The sequence below is a fragment of the Canis lupus genome, chromosome 20, assembly GCF_011100685.1.
Source record: "Canis lupus familiaris isolate Mischka breed German Shepherd chromosome 20, alternate assembly UU_Cfam_GSD_1.0, whole genome shotgun sequence".
In the NCBI taxonomy this organism is placed as follows: domain Eukaryota; kingdom Metazoa; phylum Chordata; class Mammalia; order Carnivora; family Canidae; genus Canis; species Canis lupus.
Genome location: NC_049241.1, coordinates 51,216,263 through 51,241,425, shown reverse-complemented (window position 1 = coordinate 51,241,425; position 25,163 = coordinate 51,216,263). Strand labels below are relative to the sequence as shown.

At 54.8% G+C, this 25,163-nt stretch overlaps 2 protein-coding genes and 1 long non-coding RNA gene across 4 annotated transcripts; 2 read left to right on the top strand and 1 right to left on the bottom strand.

Annotated features, from left to right (window-relative positions):
• Positions 1-646: 646 nt before the first annotated feature.
• On the top strand, positions 647-7,680 carry MRPL4 (mitochondrial ribosomal protein L4). Its single transcript, XM_038567344.1, has 9 exons — positions 647-775; positions 861-927; positions 1,014-1,164; positions 3,329-3,380; positions 4,320-4,437; positions 5,434-5,540; positions 5,661-5,770; positions 5,863-5,939; positions 6,859-7,680. The coding sequence occupies exons 1-9, from the start codon at positions 719-721 to the stop codon at positions 7,002-7,004; spliced, it is 885 nt and encodes a 294-aa protein (XP_038423272.1). The 5' UTR covers positions 647-718; the 3' UTR covers positions 7,005-7,680.
• An 8,344-nt stretch (positions 7,681-16,024) lies between these two features.
• ICAM1 (intercellular adhesion molecule 1) lies at positions 16,025-25,049 on the top strand. The gene is given in 7 exon segments (NM_001003291.1): positions 16,025-16,112; positions 17,701-17,958; positions 21,824-22,129; positions 22,452-22,739; positions 22,821-23,075; positions 23,247-23,495; positions 23,573-25,049. Coding segments are annotated over 7 exon segments (1,605 nt in total). The 5' UTR covers positions 16,025-16,036; the 3' UTR covers positions 23,746-25,049.
• Positions 20,969-23,829, bottom strand: LOC119877329. 2 transcript variants are annotated; one of them, XR_005375132.1, is made up of 3 exons: positions 21,928-23,829; positions 21,523-21,594; positions 20,969-21,347 (listed from the first exon to the last, which is right to left on the bottom strand). It is a non-coding gene; the product is annotated as an uncharacterized LOC119877329 (long non-coding RNA). The 2 variants fall into 2 exon arrangements; XR_005375131.1 differs by having other exon boundaries at positions 20,969-21,256.
• Positions 25,050-25,163: the final 114 nt, after the last annotated feature.

The window sequence follows — 25,163 nt, the reverse complement described above, 5'->3', positions numbered from 1 at the left end:
GGACAGGACCGTGCCTCGGAGGTGGAGAAGACCCAGACCCCTCTGTGGTTCCAGGGGAACACGGCCCTCTGCTTTGGGGGATCTGAGACGCACGGTCCCACAGACTCGATCCTAAGGGCTTTCCGCGGGAGATGAGGCCCTCCACGTAAACACACACACAAAGCCACTTTATTGGAAACCGAAAAACCACCGCGGAGGGTTTAGGGGAGCTAGACGGGGGCGGAGGGCGGGGCCTGGAGGGCGTGACCGCCTCCCAAAGCGTAACCGCGGGGGGTCCTAGTGTCTTAGGTCCCGCCCCCGAACCGCCCCAGCCATAGGCGGGGCCGCTTTTCCACACTTAACGCTCATTGGCTGGACGAGGAGCGTAACCTTCGGCAGGGAGGCCTTATTGGCTGAATTCCTGCACAGGCGCTTCGGGGGCGGGGCCCAAGAAACGCGGGGCCTACGCTAGGAGCGCGCCTTTTTGCTGCGAGGTCGCGTTTCCAGGTGCTGCTGAGGGTCCCTGCGGCCAGGCGTGAGGGTCGAGGGCTGGAGGTTGTTAGTCTTGGGCGGAGATGGGGGCACCCTGGGCCAGGCCCCGCCGTCTTCGCTCTCGCACGCTCAGCTTTCCCGCGCGGATCCGAACGGGGTGGGCGGTGTCGCGGGCGTGATGTCATCGCTAGGCGACGCGCGCAGCCCGAGGCAGCCGTGACCTCTCCGCGTGGGGAGCTGCGCGACGATGCTGCGGATAGTCCGGGCCGCGGCGCGGGCCTGGCGCCGGCCCACGGGCTGCCGGGTGAGGCCGGAGGCTGGGGACGGGGTCTGAGGACAAAGGTTGGCGGTTCCGGGGGTCGACGCTCACTCTCGGCCGCCGTTTACAGGGCTTGAACGCGGTGGCGGAAGAGGCGGTGCCGCAGGCGGCCAAGCCGGAGGCCGTAGGGAGCGCGGGTGAGGCTGCCGGGGTCGCCCTAGGAGGGACGGCGACCGGGAGCCCAGACGCGCGGCCCTGACCGACGACCTCCCAATCGCTTCAGGTCCCCAGGAGCCCGTGCTGCGCAGGTGCGAGCTCCCGGTACCGGCGCCCCGGCGTCCGGTGCAGGCCTGGGTGGAGTCCCTTCGGGGCTACGAGCAGGAGCGCGTGGGTCTGGCCGAGCTGCACCCCGAAGTTTTCTCCACAGCGCCCAGGTGAGTGGGAGTGAAAACGGTGAACCGAGTGCCGGAGGGACGAGAAGCGGGGCTTCAGGGATCAGGATGACCTGGGCTTGAGCCTCACTTTCTCCACCTGCCAAACGGGGATGATGGTTTTCCCTCCTGCAGAGTTGTGTGAGGTTGAGGTCCCCCAAGAGTTAAGGACGCAGAACTCTGGAGCCTGAGTGACTGAGTTCAAATCCTGCCTTCCCTCTTCTTGTGTTCCAGTGTCCCCCATTGTGTCAAACCTCAAGAGGTTGCTGTGATGGTGACATGAGTTAATTGTGGCACGTGATTGATTCTGTAGATATGTTGATTATGATTGCTGTTACCGGGTTTTGCGAAAATAAGCACTTACAATGGTTAAGCCCTTACTGAGTGCCTAGCATAGCCTATTTACATTTTGGTTAAGTAGATCCTTATGGCAACCCTAGGATAGGATCCAGGGTTGCGGGGGGTTGTTTGTTTGTTTGTTTGTTTGTTTTGCTTTGCTTTGTAGATAAAGAAACTCCGCACAGGGCACCTGGGTGGTTCAGCGGTTGAGCATCTACCTTTGGCTCAGGTGGTGGTCCCAGGGTCCTCGGATGTAGTCCTGCATTGGGCTCCCTGCATGGAGCCTGCTTCTCCCTGTGCCTGTGTCTCTGCCTCTCTCTGTATGTCTCTCGTGAATAAATAAATAAATTTAAAAAAAAAAAGAAGAGAAAAGAAAAGAAACTGAGCACAGACAGGTTAAGGAATTTGCTCAAAGTCACACAGCTTCTAAGCTTTAGAGCCAGGATCTCAACCTTATGTGGGCCAACTCCTTGGGCTGGCTTATTGCTCGCTTGCCAAGGCATATGATGCCCCTCAAGTGCATTGTATCTGGCACTTAATAAGTGCTGTTAGTTCATTACTATCACTACTCAGTAGCCCTCTCATTAGTCCCCTGCTTTTACAGAGTCTCAATCTAGTGGAGTGACAAAAGAAATTAAAGACAGGATCCCTGGGTGGCTCAGTGGTTTAGCGCTGCCTTCAGCTCAGGGTGTGATCCTGGAGTCCCGGGATCGAGTCCCATGTCGGGCTCCCTGCATGGAGCCTGCTTCTCCCTCTGCCTGTGTCTCTGCCTCTCTCTGTGTCTCTCATGAATAAATAAATAAAATCTTTCAAAAAAAATTAAAGACAACATATACAGAGTCCCAATCTAGTGCAGGATGACAAAATAAATTAAAAACAACATATTTTGTGTATTTGGTAAATACTTAAAAAGCATCTGCTATGTGCCAAATTCCATTCTAGGTGTTGGGACTACAGCAGTGAGTGAGCACCAAGGTTGCTGATGTTGCTTATAGTTAAGAGCGAGGGTCTGCAAGCTTTTTCTGTAAAGGGCCGGATAGTAAATATTTGCGGCTTTGCAGGGTATAATGTAGCCATGGCAACTCCTCATCTCTGCTGATGTAGTGCAATAGCAGCTATAGACAGTTTGTAAGCAGAAGCATGGCTGTGTTCCAGTAAAACATATTTACAGATACAGGCAGCAGGCCAGATTTGGCCTACTAGCCATAGCAGTTTGCCAACCCCTGGCAAGCTACCCTGGAGTCATGTCCAACATAGCCACATAATGTGAATCACGTGTATAATTTAAATTTTGCTAGTAGCCACATTTAAAGAAAAATAGGAAGAAACAATCTATTTTATTTAAACTGATATATCTAAAATATTGTCATTTCAACATGTAACACTGGCCACATTTCAGTTGTTCAGTAGCCACATGTGTGGCCAATGTCTACTGAATGGGATACTGCAGGGCTAGAGAAGCAAACCAGTCCATAAAGGAGGTGGCAATAAGTAAGTTGTAAGAATAGAAAGAGAGTAAGATACTGTGAGAAGGAGGATGAAGTGGCTATCGTCTTAGCAAGGAGGCTCCTCTCGGAGTTGTTGTTTGGGCTGAGAAGGAACCAGCCAGGGGAAGAGCATTTCGGGCAGAGGGAACAGTGAGCACAAAGGCATTTCACAGAATGGAAATGGAATGGGACTGGAGGTGGTATGAGATGGGGCAGCGAGGGGCAGGGGCAGATCACATAGGGCCCTGGAACAAGAATGGGGGAGCCCCTGTTTTCATGTGGTGCGGTGGGAAGGGCTTTAACTGGAGGTAGGCCTTTCACGTCCTCTTCTTTCTCCATAGGTTGGATATCTTGCACCAGGTTGCCATCTGGCAGAGGAACTTTAAGAGAATTGTGAGTGCCCGAATTGGGTGACGTTGGTGGAAGGAGGCAGGGAGGGCTCCTCAGTTTGTCTTCCCTGGACTGCTAGCCTCAGGCCTTATCTTCTCTCTTCTGAACTATTCACTGATGGGTGATTTGCCAGGTGTTCATTAGGCATTGTGCTGTGGACAAGACCGGCAAGATCCCTGCCCTTCTTGAAGTTCAGAGTCTAGTTAGCTGAACATGAATCAAGTAGTCATGCCTGTAAAAATATGATGAGGGAAGTTGTGCCAGGAAAGGGGATAGTTATCCTCAGGTGTGTAGGAGGTGCTGACTTAGGTAAAGGGGATAGTGGCGTGAGGGTAGAGGTAATGGGAATAGCACATGCAAAGGTCCTGCAGCAGGGACGACAGGGAGCCAGGTATGGCCACACAGATCAGCAGGAACAGTGGTGAGTAGTTTGGATTTTTTGCCAAGTGCATTGAAGAAGCCAGTATCGGTCATGTCTCTTTTGCTTTCCATCTGCTTACCTCACGTCCAGGGAGTCCTCCCCCTGCTCACACCCTCCCTGGCTCACCATGGTGCTAGGAACGAAGTCTTCAGCCTGACATTGGAAGTCCCTCGTCACGTCCCCACCTGTCCCTGATTTTCTTCACTCTCTACACACGTTTCCCCATGCCACACCTTCCTTTCAGTCGCCACCGTATGAAAATCACTCAAAAAATACTGAGTGCCTACTGTGTGCCAGGCAGCAGCGCCCCTGCCTTTCTGAGGCTGTGAGTGAACGAGGGAACTCTCGATTTCTTCAGCCTTCTCTCCCTCCCCAAGTGCTGTGTGCTTGTCCCGATGGAGCCCTAATCTCTGTGCCTCTTGTCAGGCTCCCCAGTGGCAAGGGTTCCCAGGCCTGGGGCCTTTCGGCCGTGACCATGTCTGCCTCGGGAACCTGACCGTCTCCTGCCTTTGCACCTGCAGAGCTACGCCAAGACCAAGACCAGGGCGGAGGTGCAGGGTGGAGGCCGGAAGCCTTGGCCACAGAAAGGCAGTGGGCGCTCTAGGCATGGCAGCATCCGTTCCCCCATCTGGCGAGGAGGTGAGTGGGGGGCGTCTGGGTGTTTAATCGCACATACACACCTACGTCTGTTGTGATGCCTCATCAGTCCCATTCCTTCTACTTGGGCAGGGGCAGCAGGACTCAAGCCCAGAGACCTCACTGGCCATGTGCGAGTCAGAAAGTTGTCTACTTTCCCAGCCCCCACCAGCCCTGGCTCTAGCCTGCACTCCCCCATCCCCACCCCTTTTTAAAAAATATTTTCTTTAGTTGAGAGAAGAGAGACAACAAGCAGGGGGAATGGCAGAGGAAGAGGAAGAAGCAGGCCACCTGCTGAGCTGGGAGCCCAATGCGGGGCTCAATCCCAGGACCCTGGGATCACGGCCTGAGCCGAAGGCAGATGCTTAACTGACTGAACCCCCCAGGCGCTCTCTCTGTGTGGCCACAGCCCCTTTTGACCCTGACTCCTGTCTCAACTCTCCTGGACCAGACTTCCTGCTTTTCCTAAACCGCCCAGCTCCCCACCTTTTTGGGAAGTCTGAGCTCCTTACCTTGGCCTTCCAGGCAGTGGAGCCTACAGGCCGCACCCCCCACCTGTTCCTCTACATCCTCTCTGACCAGACACCTCTCCCATTTGCCTGGCTGACTCTTTCCATCCTTAGGATGTGTTTGGCCTGTGCCTCTTCCAGGAAGCCCTCCCTGACCTCCTTTGGCTGTGCTGCCCCCAAGAAGACAGCCCTCATTCCCTGGTTCCTGTGTCTGAATACGAATGACATGAGGGCATTCATCTTGTTCTGTGTTGCACCCCCAGGGCCCAGCAGAGGATGGACACAATAGGTAGATGGTCCTCACTCAGGGTTTGACAGCTGAGAAAACAGGCTCAGTGAGGCAAAGTCATCTATTGCAGGTGATGCTGGACCTGAGGCCCTACCTCTTTGCTGATTCTGTTTGGTGCCTCTCTACACCAGCCACTGTGACAAATTTCTGACCTCTATGCCCAGCTGGGGTCTTTACCTGTTCACACCTCTGTCTCTGCAGGAGGCATTGCCCACGGCCCCCGCGGCCCCACCAGCTACTACTATATGCTGCCCATGAAAGTGCGGGTGCAGGGCCTCAAGGTGGCGCTGACGGTCAAGCTGGCCCAGGTACAGCCCTGATCCCACCAGGAGCTGCTGGGGTCCTGGGGCCTGGGCTGTGGGGGCTGGAGAATTCAGGCGGCTCCCGGGAGGCCTTCACGGGCTCAGACTGCCCTTTCTTCCCAATAGGATGACCTGCACATTGTAGACTCCCTGGAGCTGCCGACCTCGGACCCCCAGTACCTGACAGAACTGGCCCGCTACCGCCACTGGGGTGACTCTGTGCTCCTTGTGGACCTGTGAGGGTGCGGGACAGAGCAGGGGTGGGGGTGCTGGGTGCCAGGCCCTGGCCTCTGCAGCTGCAGCATTCCCCTCCTGGCCTCGGTTTCAGAGCATACGAGAACATGCCTCAGAACATCGTGGCAGCCACCACTGGGCTCAAGACCTTCAACCTAATCCCAGCTGTCGGTGAGCAGAGGGCCCCGCTTCTCCCCAGGTCCCCAACAGCCCACGGGCCAGTTCCAGTTGTACACCTGCCACTCTGTGCCCTCATCAACCCAGCCCTCAGCTTGGCCGAACAGGGCATCGGGAAATGCCATCCTTAAAGGCTTTGTGCGACCTCTGGTCTCGGTGCTGGGCACGGAGTGATTGCGCGGGCTGCCAACTATCCTCATCTGGCTCCTCGCTCAGACAGGCGGAGCTGTGGGGTCCTGTCTGGCTGGGCCAGGTCTCAGCCATCACCACATTGATTCATCCCTAAGGCTCTCTCTCCTGACTGCGTGACTGGCTGCTTCTCCGACAGCTGCACCTGGGGTTCTCAGGAGCACCTTGTCCTATAAGTACTCGGAATTCCACCTGTTGTACCCCCCAGCGCCCCCCTCTCCTTGGCGGCCCTGTCCCGGGGTTCCTGTTCTCTTCTGCAGCCTGTTGTCCCCACCACGGCCACCAGAGGGCGCCTGTGAGCCCCGGAGCCCCAGCGCTCCCCTCTGCCCACAGCCTGGGGGGTTCCCACTTCCCTCTTTTCAAAGCCCAAATACTCCTGAGGCCCACAAGATCCTGCACAACTTGCCCCATCCTCTCCTTCCGGTGTGTCTGTCCCACTGGAGTGTGAGGTGGGAATCACAGCCGCAGCGCAGGGCAGAGCCAGGCTCACAGGAGGCTCTCCATCTGCGGCTGACTGGAGGGTAGTCGCTTGCCCAGGGTCTTGCCGTCAGTGAGCAGCTGAGCCCAGGTTTGAACCTAGCCTGCAAGATCTGGGACCCCATGCCAGGCCATGTGTCTCTATAGGAGGGGAATGTGGGGAGGGGTTTGCTCCCTCCAGGAGGAAAGGGGGCTCCAGATGTGGTAGGCAGCCCAGCCTGGACTGCTTCTCTACCCCCACCCCCAGGCCTGAACGTGTACAGCATGCTCAAACACCAGACCCTGGTTCTGACCCTGCAGACCTTGGCCTTCCTGGAGGAGAAGCTGCTCTGGCATGACTCGCGCTACACACCCCTCTACCCCTTCCGCCTACCCTACCGCGACTTCCCCTGAACCCGGATCCTGTGCACTCTGGGGCCCATCAGGCACCCTCTTCCTGGACCACTCCATGCCAGGTGCCTGCTGTGAGCCAGCCTGAGCCCCTGGCAGGCTTGGGAACCATGTGCCCACGCAACCCACTCATCCCAACAGGAAGCGAATTCCACAACACACAGTAGCCAGGCAGGCATCACTACCAGGAAGGGGCAACGCAGCAAGAAAGCTGGACTGAACTCTGGCCCCAATTTTCTCTTAAATTTTGAAGATAGATTTTATTTTTTAATCAAGGAAGAGAAACAGAACAGCTCATTCCCATTTTGTAAATACTTCTACTTGGCAAGTCCAGCTCTCCTCAGTGCTAGGTGCTTCTGGGTACCTCTCTCAAGGGACAACCTCAGGGCTGTTTATAGCAATGACCCCACCATCAGCTTTCCCAGGATGAGTCCAACTCCAGTAGTGTGCAGAGGAGTGTGGGCACTGCTGTCCCTAGGAACCCATTCCCAAGCCCTGTCACCGAGAATTCACCTCCCTGATGGTGTCTCGGGTGCCCTTGATTATGGTCCTTCAGGCCAAGCAGTGGGTTTGATTCTACAAATAGGAAGTGTAAGCCTGGGCTTTCACCATGATTTTCCCCTAAGCAGAGTGTGAAGCTACGTCAATACACGAGGAAATAAACACATTTGTAAAAGCACCTACCTGGATATCCTCATTTTTTTTTAAGATTTTTTATTTATTTATTCATGAGAGACACAGAGAGGGAGAGGCACAGGCACAGGCAAAGGGAGAAGCAGGCTCCATGCAGGGAGCCTGATGTGGGACTCGATCCCCGGTCTCCAGGATCAGGCTCTGGGCTGAAGGCGGCGCTAAACCACTGAGCCACCCAGGCTGCCCGGGTATCCTCATTCTTAAGTCTGCTGATGTTTGCTCACCATGTTCATTTTTTTCGGTAATAGTCATAACTCAGATTATAATGCAGTCAGTTTCTTTAAAGTCATCCAGACCTGACATCTGCATGTGTAGGCCCAGCCAGGCCAGGCAGCCACAGTGACCACCCATGGCTAGGCTGCCCCTTCCTTGACAGAAACATCTCTGGAATGCGTCTCCAGGGAGTGCCTTCAGAGCTTGCAACACATTCTTTGAAAATCCTCAAAGATATCCTTAAAGCACCAGATTCAACTAAGTAAAAAAGCCATTTGGAGCCAGTAGTAAGAAGGGGAGCAGAGGGTAGGTAGGAAATGGGGCTGGGGCTGAAGCCAAATGTCCCAGTCTCGCTTGTGCCTCTCACCGGCCCCACGGACACGAGTGAGACCCAGCTGTTCTGACGGCGCCCACACCCGTCTAGGTTTGGCTCCGAGTACCGCTGCTTAGTGGTCCACTTCACGGCGGACGGGAAACCAAGCCCAACACCGCCCTCGCCGCCAGACTTTCCAAAGAAATGTGTCAGAACCTGCTCCACCGTCCTGGAAACCCTCAGCCAGACTAAGGACGCAAAAAAGCATTAGGAAAAAAATGATCTGAGGGCACCTGGAGGGCTCAGTTGGTTGAGCATCTGACTCAGTTTTGGCTCAGGTCGTGATCTCAAGGTCATGGGGTTGAGCCCCCTCCCCCCACAGCTCTGCGCCCAGCCGGGAGGCTGCTGGAGAGTCCCCCTCCTGCTCTTCCCCCCCATTCGGGCTCTCTCTGTCTCTCAAATCTTTAGGGCATCTGGGTGGCTCAATGGGTTAAGCATCTGCCTTTGGCTCCAGTCATGATCCCCGGGTCCTGGGATCAAGCACCCCTGCTCAGCGGGGAGCCTGCTTCTCTCTCTCCCTCCGCCCCTCCCCCCGCTCATGCACACGGCTCTCTCCATCTCTCTCACACACAAAAAAAAAATCTTAAAAAGAAAAAGATAAAAATAAGTCTTAAGAAAAGATCTGGGACGCCTGGGTGGCTCAGCAGTTGAGCATCTGTCTTCAGCTCAGGGCGTGATCCCGGAGTCCCGGAATCAAGTCCCACATTGGGCTCCCTGCATGGAGCCTGCTTCTCCCTCTGCCTGTGTCTCTGCCTCTCTCTTTGTCTTGAATAAATAAAAATTTTTTTTAAAGATCTGATAACTAGAATGTGCTTCCAAATAATCAGGAGGCAGTGTGTGTATTAGTTTCCTAGGGCTGCCTTAACCGAGTACCACTGGCTGGGGCGCTAAAAGAACAGAAATGCATTGTCTCACGGTTCAAGAAGCTAGAAATCCGAGATCAAGGTGTCGGCGAGTTGGTTCCTTCTGAGGCTCTGACGGAGACGTCCCATCCCTCTCCCCTGGCTTCTGGTGGTTTGCTGGCAATCCTTGGCATTACTTGGCTCGTAATCACCCAAGGTCTTCCCTCACCTTCGAATGGCCATGTTCCTGGGTATGTGCCTGTGTCCAGATTTCCCCTTTTTATAAGGACACGGGTCATATTGGGTTAGCCCTTGCCCGGATAACTTCATCTTACTCATTTACAACTACTAGGGTTAGCACTTTTTTTTTTCTCTTGCTGGGAAGAGCAACAGTTGATCCCATGACGCGGTGTAAGGTGAGATCTGGAAAAAGAATCAGCTGTGAGAGGGGTGCCTGGGGCGCTTGGCTGGTTAAGTGTCTGCCTTTGACTCAGGTCCTGATCCTAGGGTCCTGGAATCGAGTCCCACATCAGGCTCCCTGCTGATCAGGGAGTCTGCTTCTCCCTCTGACTCTACTGCTCACTCATACTCCCTTTCTCTCTCTCTCTCTCTCTCTCTCTCTCTCTCTCAAATAAATAGATAAAATCTTTAAAAAAATCATTAAAAAAAAAAAAAAAGCATAGGGATCCCTGGGTGGTGCAACGGTTTGGCGCCTGCCTTTGGCCCAGGGCGCGATCCTGGAGACCCAGATCGAATCCCACGTCGGGCTCCCGGTGCATGGAGCCTGCTTCTCCCTCTGCCTGTGTCTCTGCCTCTCTCTCTCTCTCTCTGTGTGACTATCATAAATAAAAATTTAAAAAAAAATCAGCCATCAGACCTGTGGAAGCTGGCACATGTGGCTTCATCATGTATCCTCTGCTATTGTCTGTGTTTGAAATTCTCTATAATAAACCTTAGTTTTTATGTTTTTTAAGATTTTATTAAAATCTTAATAGGACTGGGATCAGACTCCCAGAGAACAGGGCGGGGTGGGGGGTGGGGGGCGAGAGGCAGGTGGCTCTGATGGTGGAGCCAGGGTGTCTGCTTCTTGGTGGTCAGCATGGAGGCCCCCTGGGTGGAGCTGAGACAAGAGTCCCAACCCAGACCAATGATGCCCCCACTCTGGCAAAGGGGTCTCTAGGAAAGAAAGCCTCAGAGTCCCCCATATACCCCCCAAATCCACCAGGGGTGCCACTTGAACACACTGCCAGGCCATCCAAGAGGGCAAAGCCACCAGCCCAGGAAAAACTGCCCTGTCCCCCATCCTCTCCTTCCTGCACGTGGGCAGGAGGGACCCAAAGGCTAGTGAGATGGGCGACGCAGATAGAAAGGTCAAGCAGAGGGACCAGGCCCTTCTTCCTCACTGAGGCCTCCAGCCAGGCAGGGTCTGACCCAGGGCTTTCATTCAACATCAAGTCAAGGTCAGAGATCTGAGTGTGATACTGACTTCGGCCGAGTCCTGCGCGCAATTCTCAGCAAGGGGTGGGGCGAGATTCCACCACAGAATAAGGGGATGGAAGGAGAAGCAGACTCGTGTTTCGCCTGGCACGTAAACAACCTGGATTGCTTTACCCACCCCTCCCCCGCAGGGTTGCTAGGATGAACTGTGATGTCAGGATGAACCAGATCTGTAGGAAGCATGTATTTCTGCCTGGGAAATTTGAGGGGGGTATTCTCAGAGCTGGGTCCTGAGAAACAGGACAAATAGTGAGAACGACGATTCCTGCCTGCCCTCGCTCTGCGCTTGCCAAGCCCCGCACACCCACTATGTTAGTGGAATCTCACACCCAGCCTTGGAGGTGTGTGTCACCATCCCATTCTACAGCTGAGGCCATTAAGACGCCACCTGCGAGAAGTGTCTGGCTCATGGCCGCGGCTCTCAGCATCCTTGACACCTGCTGTCTCACACACAGCCCCCACCAGCTGCCAATGCTGCAGGACCATCCTGGGCTCATCTGCTAGACAGATCAGAAGGACTGGGGAACCACAATGGCACACCACCCACTAGGATGGCAATAACAGGAATAATAATAAAACAAAATTGGTATTGACGAGGATGTGGAGATATCGGAAGTCTTGAATGTTGGCGCATTGCTGGTGAGAATGTCAAAAGGTACAGCTGCTGTTCCTCCAAAACAGTCCACTTTTCCTTCGAAAGTTCCACCTGGAATTACCATATGACCCAGCAATTGCACTTCTGAGTGTATTCCCAAAAGAACTGAAAAAAATGTTCATGCCAAAGCTTGGACGTGAATGCACAGAGCAAGATGATTCACGACAGCCAAAAAGAGAGAAACAACCCAGATGTCCATCAACTGATGGACGGATCGACAAAATGTCATATCTACATGCAATGGATTAGTATCCTTCTATTAAAAAAAATGAGGCATGCCAAAAATAATTGAAAACAGGGACTGGAGCAGATATTTGTATGCCAGTGTTCATGGCGGCATTATTCACGATAGCCAAAAGGTGGCAAATGACTCACATGACTGTCAGTTGATGAATGGATCAACAAAATGTGATATACCATTGCAGTGGAATATTATTTGGCCATAAAAAGGAAAAAGTACTGAGAGTTGCTACAACAAGGATGAACCTTTATGCTAAACATTTTGAACATTATGCTAAGGGAAAGAAGCCAGACACAAAAGGCCAGAGTGTGGGATTCCATTTACAGGAAATGTCCAGAATATGCAAAGCCATGAAGACAGTTTATCAGTGGTTGCCAGGGCCCAAGGGGATTGGAGGGGGGTACCAGGTTTCTGGGGAGGGTGATGGAAATATTCCAGAATCGAATAGCGGTGATGGGTGCAAGATTGTGAACATACTAGAAAAATGTAAAAAGGCAAAAATGTAAATTTTACATTACGTGAATTTGTCTCAATTAAACATTTATATATATATAAATGTGGCCCAACCTCTGGATATTTATCTGAAGGAAACAAAGTCAGTATCTTGAAAAGGCGTCTACACCTCCATGGTACCGCAGCATTATTTACAATACTCAAGACAGAGAAACAACCTAACTGTCCATTAGTGGAATGGATATATATACACACAATGGAATGCCATTTGGCCATTAAAAAAAAAAAAGGTAAGTTTGGAACACCTGTGTGGCTCAGTTGGTTAAGCATTTGATTCTTTTTAAGATTTTATTTATTTATTCATGAGAGACACAGAAAGAGAGAGGCAGAGATACAGGCAGAGGGAGCAGCAGGCTCCATCCAGGGAGCTCGATGGGGCACTTGATCCCCGGACTCCAGGATCATGACCTGAGTCAAAGGGAGATGTTCAACCACTGAGCCTCCCAGGCGTTCTAGCATTCGACTCTTGATCTCAGCTCCAGTCTTGATCTCACCGTTTTGAGTTCAAGCCCCGTGTTGGTCTCCACACTAGGTGTGGAGCCTACTTAAAAAAATAAAAAAAATAACTAAAAAAGGGACTCCTGGGTGGCTCAGGAGTTGAGCGTCTGCCTTTGCTCCGAGTGTGATCCCGGGGTTCCGGGATTGAGTCCCACATCAGGCTTCCTACAGGGAGCCTGCTTCTCCCTCTGCCTGTATCTCTGCCTCTTTCTCTATGTCTCTCATGAATAAATAAATAAAATCTTTAAAAAAATTTCAAATAAGTAAGTATAAATAAATGAAGTAATGAACTAGAGGGAGCTAAGATTCCTGGAGCAGAGTCTACCTATGCCAATCCTGTGCCTGGCATTAGACTGAACCTCAGTGACCCCAAAGGTAACTCCACTCATGCACACCTTTCCTGACTCCTTCCATCCCAGGTGTTTCTTGAGATCGCCTCCCAGATAAACTGCCTGAATACCAAGTTTTGTTTCGGGGGTTACTTTTGGAGGAGAATTTACACGAAAATAGCCGGTGAGTTTCAGAGCCTGGATTCAAATCCCAGTCTGCTCCTAATCCTGTTAGAAGTTTGTGGATGAGATGCTCTAAGAGCCTTTTGTAAAAATGGTAGGAAAGAAATTCTGGGCCAGGGGAACAGCATGTTCAGAATGCTCAGAGACAAAAGAAGCAGTCAGGATGGGCCATGTGGCCACGCCAGAGCGCAGACTGAAGAGAGGGCAGGCCCAATGCCACAGAGTGAGGTGTGGATACTTCTGCTCTGTGTCCACAGCCTCTGGCCTGCAGTGACCATTGATTGGCCTGCCCGAGACTGCCTGGCACCCTGGAGGAAGCCCTGCCCTTCCTGGCAACTTCAGTGAAGGCTTGAGAAGGATCTGTTTTCCTTTTCCTCAAGGAAACACAAAGGGAGGGTAAGACCAGGAGATGGATGCTCCTCTTGGCAACCTGTCCCCCATTACCACCCCATCTTCGTCTCAGGAAATGTCTCTCCATCCCTCCAGGGGCTCATATCAAGACCAACAAGCCCTCCTTGAGTATTCTGTCCTTATGTCCCAGCAAGTGCAGTTGACCCTGCCACCGAAACGGAAGCCAAATCTGACCACTTCTCCAGGGCCACTGCCCAGGGGAGGCCCCATCGTTACTCAGAAGGACCATCTCCTCTCCCGCCTCCCAGCTTCCACACTGTCTTCCCTGCTCCCAGAACATAGATCCTGCAGTCACAGGGAGGTGCCTGTAAACATTGGAGTCAGGGCTGTCCCTCCTCTACTCAGAACTCTCCATGACTCCCACTTCACTGGGAGGAAAAGCCAAAGTTCCCTGCAGGCTGACAAAGGTCCCCTGCACCACCTCCTCCCTGCCCTCCTTTCCTTGTCCCTTCCTTACTTCACTCCAGCCACACTGGCCTCCTGGCTCTCTGTACCTCAGGGCCTTTGCACATTCAGTACTGTCTGGTATACTCCCTCCTGGATACTGTCACAGCACCCTTCTCACCTCCTGTGGTCTTTGCTTAACTGTCACCTCCTCAGTCTTTCTCAGAGTACTCTACTTAAAACTTCATCAACCCTCACATTGCCTATTCCCTCTCGTTTTATTTCTCCTCAGCACTAATCACAAGCTAACACCCCATATATTTTATTTTTGCTTCTTGTCTGTCCCCACGCCCCCACCTTATAAAACCATCTCTGCACAATGGCGAAATTTTTGTCTCTTCTTTTTTTTTTTAAGATTTTATTTACTTATTCATGAGAGACACACAGAGAGAGACAGAGACACAGGCAGAGGGAGAAGCAGGCTCCCCCCTGGGAGCCTGATGCGGGACTCGATACCGGGACCCCCGGGATCACGACCTGAGCCAAAAGCAGAGGCTCAACCACTGAGCCACCCAGGCGCCCCAATTTTTGTCTTTTCTGATCCTTGTTGTGTCGCTAGCACACCTGGAAGGATTCCTGGTATACAGCAGGCGCTCAGTAAAACACTGCACAGCAGGTAGGGAGAGAGGAGAGAGATTGGCCCCTTTTCTGGCTGCAAGGAAGACTTGGGCCGCGCGGAGGAGCTCGAGGCCCGCGCACTTCGGCCCGGGGTCCAGGGACCCACCGAGGAGAGGCCGAGAAAAATCCCCCGGAAAATACTCCCCGACCCCACCCCGCACAGGATTTTCCCAGGCCCGTCGAGGCGCAGCGCTGCCCAAGTAGTCCCGGGCGGGAATTCAGCACCCGCCACACCCCGCGGAGAAAGATCCCCGTGGAAATTCCTTAGGAACGATCGGGGCGGGGGGAGGGACGCGTTCCTGGCTGTCCAGTGACTCGCAGCCCATCCTCCGGAGGAAGGGCCCGAACGTCCCGGGGCCCCCTCCCTTCCCCTTCTGCTGCGCGACCTCCCTGGCCCCGCGGAGGTCTCCATGGCGACGCGGCGCGCGCCCCACAACAGGAAGCCTTAGGCGGCGCGGCCCGGCGTGGGAGACCCCAGGGCCCCCGGCCTCGCGGCGGCAGGTGCCAAGGCCAGGGGCGGGGCGCGCGCAGGCGGACCGGGCGGGCGCAGGGCTCCGCACGCGGGCAGCGCGGGCGCCCGGGCTCCGGGTTCCCCAGCCGCGCGCCGCGCTGGGGGTTTGCCGGCCTCCTCTCCCCGCCCCAGCGGGGCCCGGGAGCTGTTTCCCTGCGGCAGGCAAGGGTCCGAGCGCCCCGTCTGCATTTCAGGTCTGCTGCCTGCGTCCCCCCGAGGAGCCCGTGGACTCCGCGCGTCGGGACCACGCGGCTTCCTTCCTTTTTCTGGAAGCGGTCAAGACGCCCCGCAGCGGAGACCAAAAGGGGAAGCGAGGCCGCGGGGGTGGAAGCACCCATCGGAGGGGGCTGCAGGGCCCCGGACGTGATGACGCGGCTAGTCCTCACCCCCAGGGCTCGCGGCCGCCAGAATACGCCCGGGCCTGTTCCTGCCGCTTCTCGGGGAAATCAGCTGATGCGGCGGGGGCCGTGTCCCTTGGGGAGGGGCACCCCTGATCGAGACCGCCCAGACGGGATTCCTGGGCCCGCGCCCAAGCCGGGGCCCCTCCACTGGGCTAAAGAGGCCTGCGTGCGGCGGGGCGTCACACTTGGCCCCTCGCACCTCGGAGCCTCAGTTTACCGCTCTGTGGAACGGGCACAGCCACTGGCCCTACCGTCCAGGGTGAGTCTGCGGCCCTCAGTAAAGCTCTTAGCGCCGCGTCAACGCAGAACCCCGGGCAGCCCGGCCCCGACGCGAGCCCCAGCGCCGGGAGCTGTCCCCGGGGCGCGCTGGCAGCCGCGGCCCTCGTTGCTTCAATTCGGAAATTCCAGCCCTCGAGCGGCCGGCTAGGGGTACCACACGACCTGGGCCCCCAACCCTCTCCGTCCGGAAACGCCAGAGCCCTCCTTCCGGAGGGGAAGCCGCGAGGTTTCCGGGAAAGCGGCCCCGCCCCCTGTCCCCCCCAGCCGGGCCACTATAAAAGGTCCCGCGCGCGCCGGGAGCGCAGACCGCGCCGCCCGCCTCCGCCCGCCCGCGATGGCTCCCGGCCCCGCCGCGCCCGCGCTGCCCGCGCTGCCCGCGCTCCTGGCCCTCCTCGGGGCTCTGCTCCCAGGTGAGTCGCGGGGGGGCTGCCGTCGCGCCGACTCCCGGGGTCCATGCTGCGCCCTGGGCGCACCGGGAGGACCGAGTCCGGGCCGGCGCGGGAGAAGCCGGGATCGCACTCAGGGAGCGGTTTACGGGCCGCTGCGGGACAGCGGCGGTGGGTTCGGATCCAGGCCCTGCGTCGCGCCTCGCCCGGTGGCCTCAAGCTCGGCGTTGAGCCTCCCAGAGCCTCAGTTTCTCAGCTGTAGAAAGGAGAACGCAAGAGCGGCCTCCCCGGCAAGGTTGCGTGGTGGCTCGACGCCCCGTCTGGCTCCGGGACGGTCAGACGGCAGAGGGGTGGGTCTGCGCCAGGCTGAGTAGGCTGGGGACAGCACCCACCCCCCAACACATGCACATTCTGTTCCCCATCCCCTGCCCCTGGGGAAGTCCGGGACTGCTTCTGCTCAGGGGAATTCCAGGGCTGTCTTGCCCAGGGACCAGAGGCTGAGAGCAAGACCCCTCCACTGACTCCAGGCGAGAGGGAAGGGACAAAGGAGAGGGTGGGTCACTCCTGGTGGCCGGGTGCTGGGAAGCGCCGTCCTAGAAAAGGGCCCCCTGTGGTTCCCAGCTGGACAAAGGGTTCTAGTCCCGATGCTGTCTGGATATCTGGATTCTACTGCTTTTTAGGTGAGTCACCTTTCCTCTCCCAGCCTTACCGTTTCTGTGAAATGGGAACCATCACATTACTTTTGGAGAACTCACAGAGCCGCTGATTTCCCTGGGCCTCCGCCCCACCCAAAGCAGTGGACAGGAATCTTAGGAGGACGGATAGAAGGGATGGGCCCAGACAGACTTTTTTTCAGCTTCGGAGGCCCCCCGGGTCTGAGGAAGCTAACCACTCCAGCTGCCCTTCTTCCCTGCAGCCCCTCACTGTGTGCCCTGTGCTATGAGTCGGTTGCATTAGCAGGGGCTGGGATGACTGTATTCATCCACTTTACAGATGGGGATATTGAGGCCTGGAGAGGGGTGACCACTTGGCGGAGGGAGTAGGGAGCCAGCTGAGTTGGAACCTCTCCCCTCCCGGAGGGCTAGCGCCCTTCTATCTCACATCTTGGAAGGGAGAAGAACTCTGACTCCATTCTCCTCCTCTGCTGAAGTCCTACATGGCTTCCCATGGCCCTGGAGATGAAGAACAAGTCCTTGGCATGGCCTGTCCTGCCCACATGGTCTTCCTGACCTCATTTCTCCCAGCTCTTCCCCCTCACTCACTCTGTTCCAGCTACCCTGTCTCAGGGCTTTTGCACTTGTTCCTTATGCCTGGAACTAATTTCTCTGTTCTCTGAATGGCCAGCCCCTTCTCATCACTCACATGTTATCCTGTTGCCAAGGCACTGTCCGTTCTGTCACCCTGTTTTGTTTTTGTCAAAGTTCATATTAACATCAGTTATTAATTATCTTGTTTGCCTATGAATTTTTCTGTCTCCCACACCAAAGGCAGAGTTTTGTCTTGCTTAAGGCTCTGTGCCCCGCCCCCAGCACGGGCTGAGTACCCAGTGATCGGTGATCAGTTGATGAACCCAGTGTCTAATGCCTGGCTCCTCTTCCACCTTTTGTTCTAGGACTTGGAGGTGCCCAGACGTCCGTGGACCCAGCAGAAGCCATCATACTCCGAGGAGGCTCTGTGCAGGTGAACTGTAGTACCTCATGCAACCAGACCTCCATCTTCGGCCTGGAGACTCTGTTGACTAAGACGGAAGTGACCTCTGGGGACAACTGGGTGCTCTTTGAACTGACTGATGTGCAAGAAGATAGCAAGCTGATATGTTTCTCAAACTGTCATGAGCAGACCATGGCTCCGATGCACCTCACCGTATACTGTGAGTGGCTGGGTCCAGGGGCTGGATTAGGCAGGCTGGGTGGCAGAGGTGGGCACCTGGGGGTCCCTGCAGGCTGGGACAGCCCTTGTTGCTTGGTGGTGGGGCCAGAGCCGACTCACCTAAGAACTGGTGGGCCCGTCTTGAGAAAGCCTCATTGTCATTTGAAAGCCCTTCTGGAATTTTCTGGGGTGCATTTAGCACGTATTACAGAGATTCAGTACATCCCAAGCACCTCTAGGCCTCTTTAAACGTGTGACAGAGCATAGATGTGATTCTTTATTTTTTTTAAAGAAGGTACTTATTTATTCACGAGAGACAGAGAGAGAAAGGGAAAGACATGGGCAGAGGGAGAAGCAGGAGCCTGATGCGGGACTCAACCCCAGGACCCCAGGATCACCACCTGAGCCGAAGGCAGACGCTCAACCACTGAGCCACCCAGGCGTCCCTAGATATGATTCTTTAAAAGGAGAGGCAATTTAAAAGTAGCCCGGAGATGGCATTTTGTCACATATTGGCAACAATCAAAAGAATTGCTAACAGCTGTGCTGGCAAGACTGTGGGGAAGCAGGCGGTCCTGAGACATTGCTGACGGCGTGGGAGGATCAGGAAGCGTAACCCTGAGCGGAGAAGTGGGTGTCAGTTCTCTAAATGACGTACGTGTGCGTGCTTTGACATAGAAATCCCACTCCTGGGAATCGGGCTTCCGTGGGTCCCCATCCACGAGGGTACTGAGGGGGGTGCAGGATGTGCTTTTTCACTGTGGTTTTATTAAGGGCAGATGTTTGCAAGCCACTCAGGTGCAGGGAGCTGGGGAGACCAACTGTAGTTTGACGGTGTGATGGAATAGTATGCAGCTATGCAAAAATAAGAAAAAATAAGAAAATAAGATAAATAAAATAAAATAAAATAGAATGAGGAAGCTACTGTGTCCCAAAAAAAAAGAATGAGCTCCAAGGGTGTACTCCAAGGAGAAGAAGGGAGGTACGCCCAGAATGAGTGGCATGCCATCCTGGGTGTTAAGGAGCAGCACCGTGGGGTGAGGGGTGCCAGTGTTGACACATGAAGGAGTCGTGGGAGGAAATGCAAGAAATGACAATATTAGCTGGCCGTGAGGACAGAAGCTGAGGGAGGGCTGCTCTGGGAGAGGGCAGAGGGTGAGTCGTCTCGATGTGCCTTCTTTGACTCTGGGCATTTTGCACCGTGAGACTTACTGTCACCATCAGCCATAAATAAGTTCAGATGAAAAAAAAACAAAGCAAACAAGGAAGAAAAAAAAAAAAGGAAGAGCTGGTCGATTGGTTTTGGGATTAGCCAGCTTCCGGTTCCAATCCCTGCATGGCCCTAACTAACTGGGTGACTGTGGGGGACATGCCTTGTTGAGTGACTTTCCCCTGAGACCTCCTTGCATGGGTATAATTTTGCTGTGAAGGCAAAAAGGACATTCCACCTTCATGGTGCCTGGGCAAAGGAAGCCTTTGGGAAAGTAGCAGCTTTGCTTGTGACTTAGAGCATGCTTGGGCAGCTCCTGGCCAGGTGAGGGGAGTCCCCAAACATTCCGGGTGGCCTGTGAAACCCCAGGCAAACCTCCCCGAAGGACTTCTCCATTTCGGCCTGATAGCGGAGAGCCCAGTGCTCCGAGTGTGAGTCCTGTCTCTGCCACATTTCTCCCTGTGACTCTGGATACCAGACTCTGCCTTAGTTCCCAGCTCTGCCAAATGGAACAGATGTTACGCAGTAGGGGGGTCCCCCAGGAGACACTCCATCTAGCTTGACCTTGCCCCCCCCCCAGTGTAAAGATGAGGCAAGATCCCCAGGGTGGCTGAGCTTTCTCTGGAAAGAATAAAGGTGTTAACTCCTCTAGGACGTGACCTCTAACTGGGCCTCAAGGGTGAGTAGGAGTCCATAGACACACAGGACAGAGGGAACAGCCTAGACAAAGGTTTGAGTGGGAAAACATGCTGGGGGCAGGGGAGGGGGGCATTAGGAGGAGCTGATTACCAGCAGATTGGTGTGGCTAGAGCTGAGGTGGGCAGGACCTCAAATGCCAGGTCGAGGATCTGGGACCCTCTCAGGGTGATAGGGAGCCATGGAGGGTGTGTGAGCAGGCCAGGGATCTCGATAGTGGAAGGCTGATCTTATGGGAGGCCAGACAGCAGTTGGCCTGGACGTCGTCCAGACCACATGTGTGGGCAGTGGCTGGGTACAGGAAGGGAGGGCAGACAAATATTTGAAGAGTGAAGTAACCAGGACCGAAGGTTGGGGATCAGGGAAGGGTACCAGCAGGACAGACCTCCTCCCCCAGTCTGGCCTTAAGAGGCAAAGAGCTGGGCTCAAAGAAGTGAGTTTCATTTTGGGCCTGGGGGGTGGGGATAGGCCGAGGTTTGAGGTTTACCGCAGTTCTACAAACTCATTTTCGCAGCAGGTGCTTAGAGGTAAGCGCTGGACGTCTGAGGGGTTTCTCACCCTTTTATTTCTTCAAACAGCTTTACTGAGATGTCATATACACAGCATCAAAGTCTGCCCTTTGAAGTGTACGATTCAACACATTTTAACATATTTATAGAGTTGTACAAGCATCATCACAATCTTAGAACATTTCCATCACCCTAAAAAGAAACCTCATGCCCATTTATAGTCATTCTTTCTACCTCTTAAATGGATCCATACAAGTCTTACCTCCAATAACCCATTTTACAGCTCAGGAAACGGAGGCTCGATTTCTAAAACTATTCCAGAGGCGAAGTCACTCGCGTACAGCTCATGGCACCAAGGCCCCAAAACTAGGACTCAAACACAGACCCCGGACACCTTAACAGCCTTGCCATGAGACACTGTGGGGGCTCTTGGGACAGGAATGGTGGACTTTCCCAACTTTCACCAGCAGCCCAGGCTTGAGATTTTCTTACCTCACTGGGAGCAGAGACCCTGGCGTGCAAAACCTGAGCCCACGTGTTGTGTTTTCAGGGGATATTCAGAGTTTCATTTTGAGTGCCTGTGGGTTATTCTTGCCTTTTTTTTTTTTTTTTTTTTGACATTTCCAGGGTTCACATGGCACATTCAGGAACTTCTTTCCCTTTATATTTTTTAAGATGTTATTTATTCATTCATGAGAGACACAGAGAGAGAGAGAGGCAGAGACACAGGTAGAGGGGGAAGCAGGCTCCATGCAGGGAGCCCGACGCGGAACTCGATCCCGGGTCCCCAGGATCACACCCTGGGCTGAAAGCAGCACTAAACCGCTGAGCCACCGAGCTGCCCCTTCTTTCCCTTTAAAGGGGGCTTCTGAAAGGCCTCGAATCTGTGTGGGCAGGTCAGACTTATTCTTTCTGTAAATGTAGAGAGCTGCTCTGCAAAGCAAAGACCCCCACCCTCCTGGGCTGACAGGCCTCCTGGGGGGTGGGGCATAGGAGGGTAACAGGTTGAGTAGCTATGTCAACCTATGTCAACAGGTTGAGTAGCTATGTCAGTATGAGTAGCAGATGTCAGCTGGTGCTGGAGGTGAGAGGAAGGGGGAGCAGGGGACTTTAAAAAAAAAAAAAATCTTTACTGGGCAAGGAAGCTTACATTTTCTGATTTATTTGTCGGGACTCCTGGCCATAGATTTTGAGTTTCTTTTCCACTTCTCACTCTCAGATGCTGCAGTGGATAAAGAAATGTTTTGCCCCCTTCCCAGCCACCTGGGGACTTCCCACGGGTTTATCCTGAAGCTCTTAACATTCCTGTCTGGCTTAGGTGGTTTGGGGAGTGTTTGTGAAGAGAGGAGAGTGGCGGGGCTCCCGGAACAGGTGCAGCCGGCGCCCCAGCGCCCCCTGCAGCAGGCAGCTGTCCAGCTCACACCCCCCACCCTTGCCCCCTCAACACCCAGGGTTCCCGGAGCGAGTGGAGCTGGCACCCCTACCCCGCTGGCAGCCCGTGGGTGAGAACCTCACCATGACCTGCCAGGTGGCAGGCGGGGCGCCCCGGACCAACCTCGCGGTGGTGCTGCTCCGCGGGGAGGAGGAGCTGAGCCGGCAACCGGCCGTCGGGGAGCCCGCCGAGGTCACGTTCACGGTGGCGGTGGGCAGAGAGGACCACCTCGCCAACTTCTCGTGCCGCACGGACCTGGACCTGAGGCACCGAGGGTTGGGATTGTTCCAGAACAGCTCGGCGCCCAGGCAGCTCCAAACCTTTGGTGAGGCCCTGGGGAGCTGCCAGCAAGGATGGGCTCAGGGGATGTTCCTGCTTGGGGTGTGGGGGAGAGAGGCCTCTGGTCGTGGGGGCGCCAAGGTGGTGACCTAGATTACAAAGCCTTCTGGGAAGAGCATATACTTGGCCACTGGGGTGGGGTGGTCTGGGATGGGGTGCCCCAGCTGCAGGATCTTCTGAGAAGGCTGGAACCAGCATGTGTGCCAGGATAGGGGTGACCCAGGCCAGAGTCTTCTGGCAAGAGGATGTCCCAGAAAAGGGCTTCAGCTTGCCTGTCCCCTGTGTTCATACCCACCCTCTCTCTCCAGTCCTGCCAGAGACCCCCCCACGCCTTGCTACCCCCCCGATTGTGGAAGTGGGCACACAGTGGTCTGTGGACTGCACTCTGGATGGGGTGTTCCCAGCTTCGGAGGCCCAAGTCCACCTGGCGTTAGCAGAAGAGAGGCTGCACTCCACAGTCCTGTACAAAAAGGACTCCCTCTTGGCCACGGCAAATGTCAAAGCAAACCCAGAAGACGAGGGTACCCAGCAGCTATGGTGTGAGGTGACACTGGGAGACGAGAATCGGAGGTGGCAGGAGAATGTGACCTTCTATAGTAAGTAAAGACAGACAGGGCGGGGCTTCCACGGGGTGGGACCAGTCCTAGGGGTCGTGCTCACTGTATGCCTGTCCCCAGGCTTCCCGGCACCCAACCTGACCCTGAGTGAGCCAGAGGTCTCAGAATGGACTACGGTGACTGTGGAGTGTGAGGCCCCTGCTGGAGTCGTGATGTCGCTGAGCGGGCTCCCTTCGGGGCTTGCAGTACCCAGGGCACAGTTCCAACTAAATGCCAGCGCTGCCGACAACAGGCGCAGCTTCTCCTGCTCTGCTGCCCTGGAGGTGGCTGGGCACATGCTGCAAAAGAACCAGACCCGGGAGCTCCACGTCCTGTGTGAGTGAGGCCACTGGACAATGATCCTTAGGGGTTACCCTAAGACTCCATGAGCTCCTGCCCTCTGAGGGCCCCCCCAGCCCTCTCCCTGGATTCCTGAGTCCTCCAGCTGTAGGTGGCAAAGGGTGTCCTGGTCCCTCACCCATCCTTTATCTTGCTGTATTTCTTTAGATGGTCCCCGACTAGACCAGAGGGATTGTCCGGGAAACTGGACGTGGGAGGAAGGCTCCCATCAGACCCTGAAGTGCCAAGCTTGGGGGAACCCGGTTCCTGAGCTGAAATGTCACCGGAAGGGGGATGATGCTTTGCTCCCCATCGGGGACCTGAGACCTGTCAAGCGGGAGGTTGCTGGCACTTACCTGTGTCAGGCCCGGAGCCCCCGTGGTGAGATCACCCGAGAAGTGGTCATCAACGTGATCTGTGAGTGTGCAGGTGTTTGGGGCTGGGCGGAGCAGGGGTTAGTGAGCCCAGCTCAACCCTCTGTGTCTTCCCTACAGACCACCAGAACAACATTCTTATCATCATCCTGGTGACAACCATTGTCATCTTAGGAACTGTGAGTGTAGCCGCTTACCTCTATAACCGCCAGCGGAAGATCCAGAAATACAAGCTTCAGAAGGCCCAGGAGGCAGCTGCCATGAAGCTGAACACACCGGCCACGCCCCCCTGAACCTGGGCCAGGACCCAGCCTCCTCCTCTGCCCCCGACTCGGTGGCAGCAGTGTCACACTGGCAGCGGTGCCATAATGAATGGTGGTCACAAGCCACTCACCTTCCCAGGATGCCTGAGGACAGGGTAGAGGCCTCAGGATACAGACAGCATTTGGGGTCCTGGCACCTGCACATTAAGGGTCCTCAAGCCTCACACCTGACCTGAAGCCTCAGGACTGAGCCACAAGGAAGGGGCAGGACTTGGGGCATGACTCTGATGGACGTCTAAGCCTGACCTGTGTAGAGGGGGTGTAGCGGAACACTCAGCATGGGATGCCCAACTGGGAAACCCCGAAACTTCACCCTTACTGCATGTGCTGAGGCCCTACAGTCCTAAGATAGAAGTGGCCTGCACACACAGAAATAGCACAGAAACATATATCCCTATACTTCCTCTGATCCATGCCCTGCTGTCCACTGACTGTCCTCAACTTTTGATAATGACATATTTATTAATTTGTTCTTTTACCAGCTATTTATTGAGTGCCTTTTATGTGGGCTAGAACGGTAAAGGAAGAGGAACGTAGGTTCCTGTCCTCAGGGAGCTCTCAGTCTAACCTAATTCAGGGTTGCCAGGTACAGTTGTACTAGTTGTGCACTGCACAGGAGTGCCTGGCAAAAAGATCAAGCAGAGCTGGAATTTCCCATTCCATTGGCTAAGCTGCTTTCCTCCAGAGGAGGACTGGCAATGGTGATACAGTTTAGTTGGCGACATGCCCAGGGACAACCCACTGAGCCCATACTCCTCCCCCGTCACTGACACTGACCTCTGTTAGCCGTCTCTCTCCCCATACGCATCTCTGCTAGTGCTCACGATGACATCGCGGCATGCCTGAACACGAATGACCACTCACTGGCAGCTAAACTGTGGAGTCCCATGAAACTGCCCAACCCCTATGTGTCCCTGCCTGGTCCTGTTTCCATCTCGGTGGCACCATACAAGGACACAGCACTCTGGCAGCCCCAAATTCCTGCAGAGACGAGGGCCCTGTAGGCAGTTGGCAGAAGAGGCCGGCGAGGATTCCTGTCCCAGCTCCGGAAGCTTCTCTCTTGTAGTAATAAAGCTTGTCTGTGGGCGCTTGTCTTGTGTGAGTGGAGGGGAGGTGTCATGTCCAGTTGGGAGTTCTTTCCAGCCACAACCTCCCACTTCCTCCCCCAAGAAAAGGCTGCCGGTTCAAGGCCCACCCCTGAGGCTCTAATCCAAATTTGGGGCTTGTTAGGACCTTTTGAGACTCCAGCGAAAATTAAAGATCCCTCTCTCCAGAAAACTCTCTGACGTTTGCTTTTACAAAGGTCTGGAATCCCGTTCTTGAGCTGAGGGAGGGGCTGGGGGGCTCACACGCCGCGGGCTCCTAGGCCCTGGGGGGCGGGGGGGCCT

Coding starts and splice junctions, on each gene's coding strand:
- MRPL4 (XM_038567344.1), top strand. CDS start 719: ATGCTGCGGATAGTCCGGGCCGCGGCGCGGGCCTGGCGCCGGCCCACG. Junction 1,165..3,328: donor GTTTTCTCCACAGCGCCCAG/GTGAGTGGGAGT, acceptor CTTTCTCCATAG/GTTGGATATCTTGCACCAGG. Junction 5,541..5,660: donor TGACGGTCAAGCTGGCCCAG/GTACAGCCCTGA, acceptor TCTTCCCAATAG/GATGACCTGCACATTGTAGA.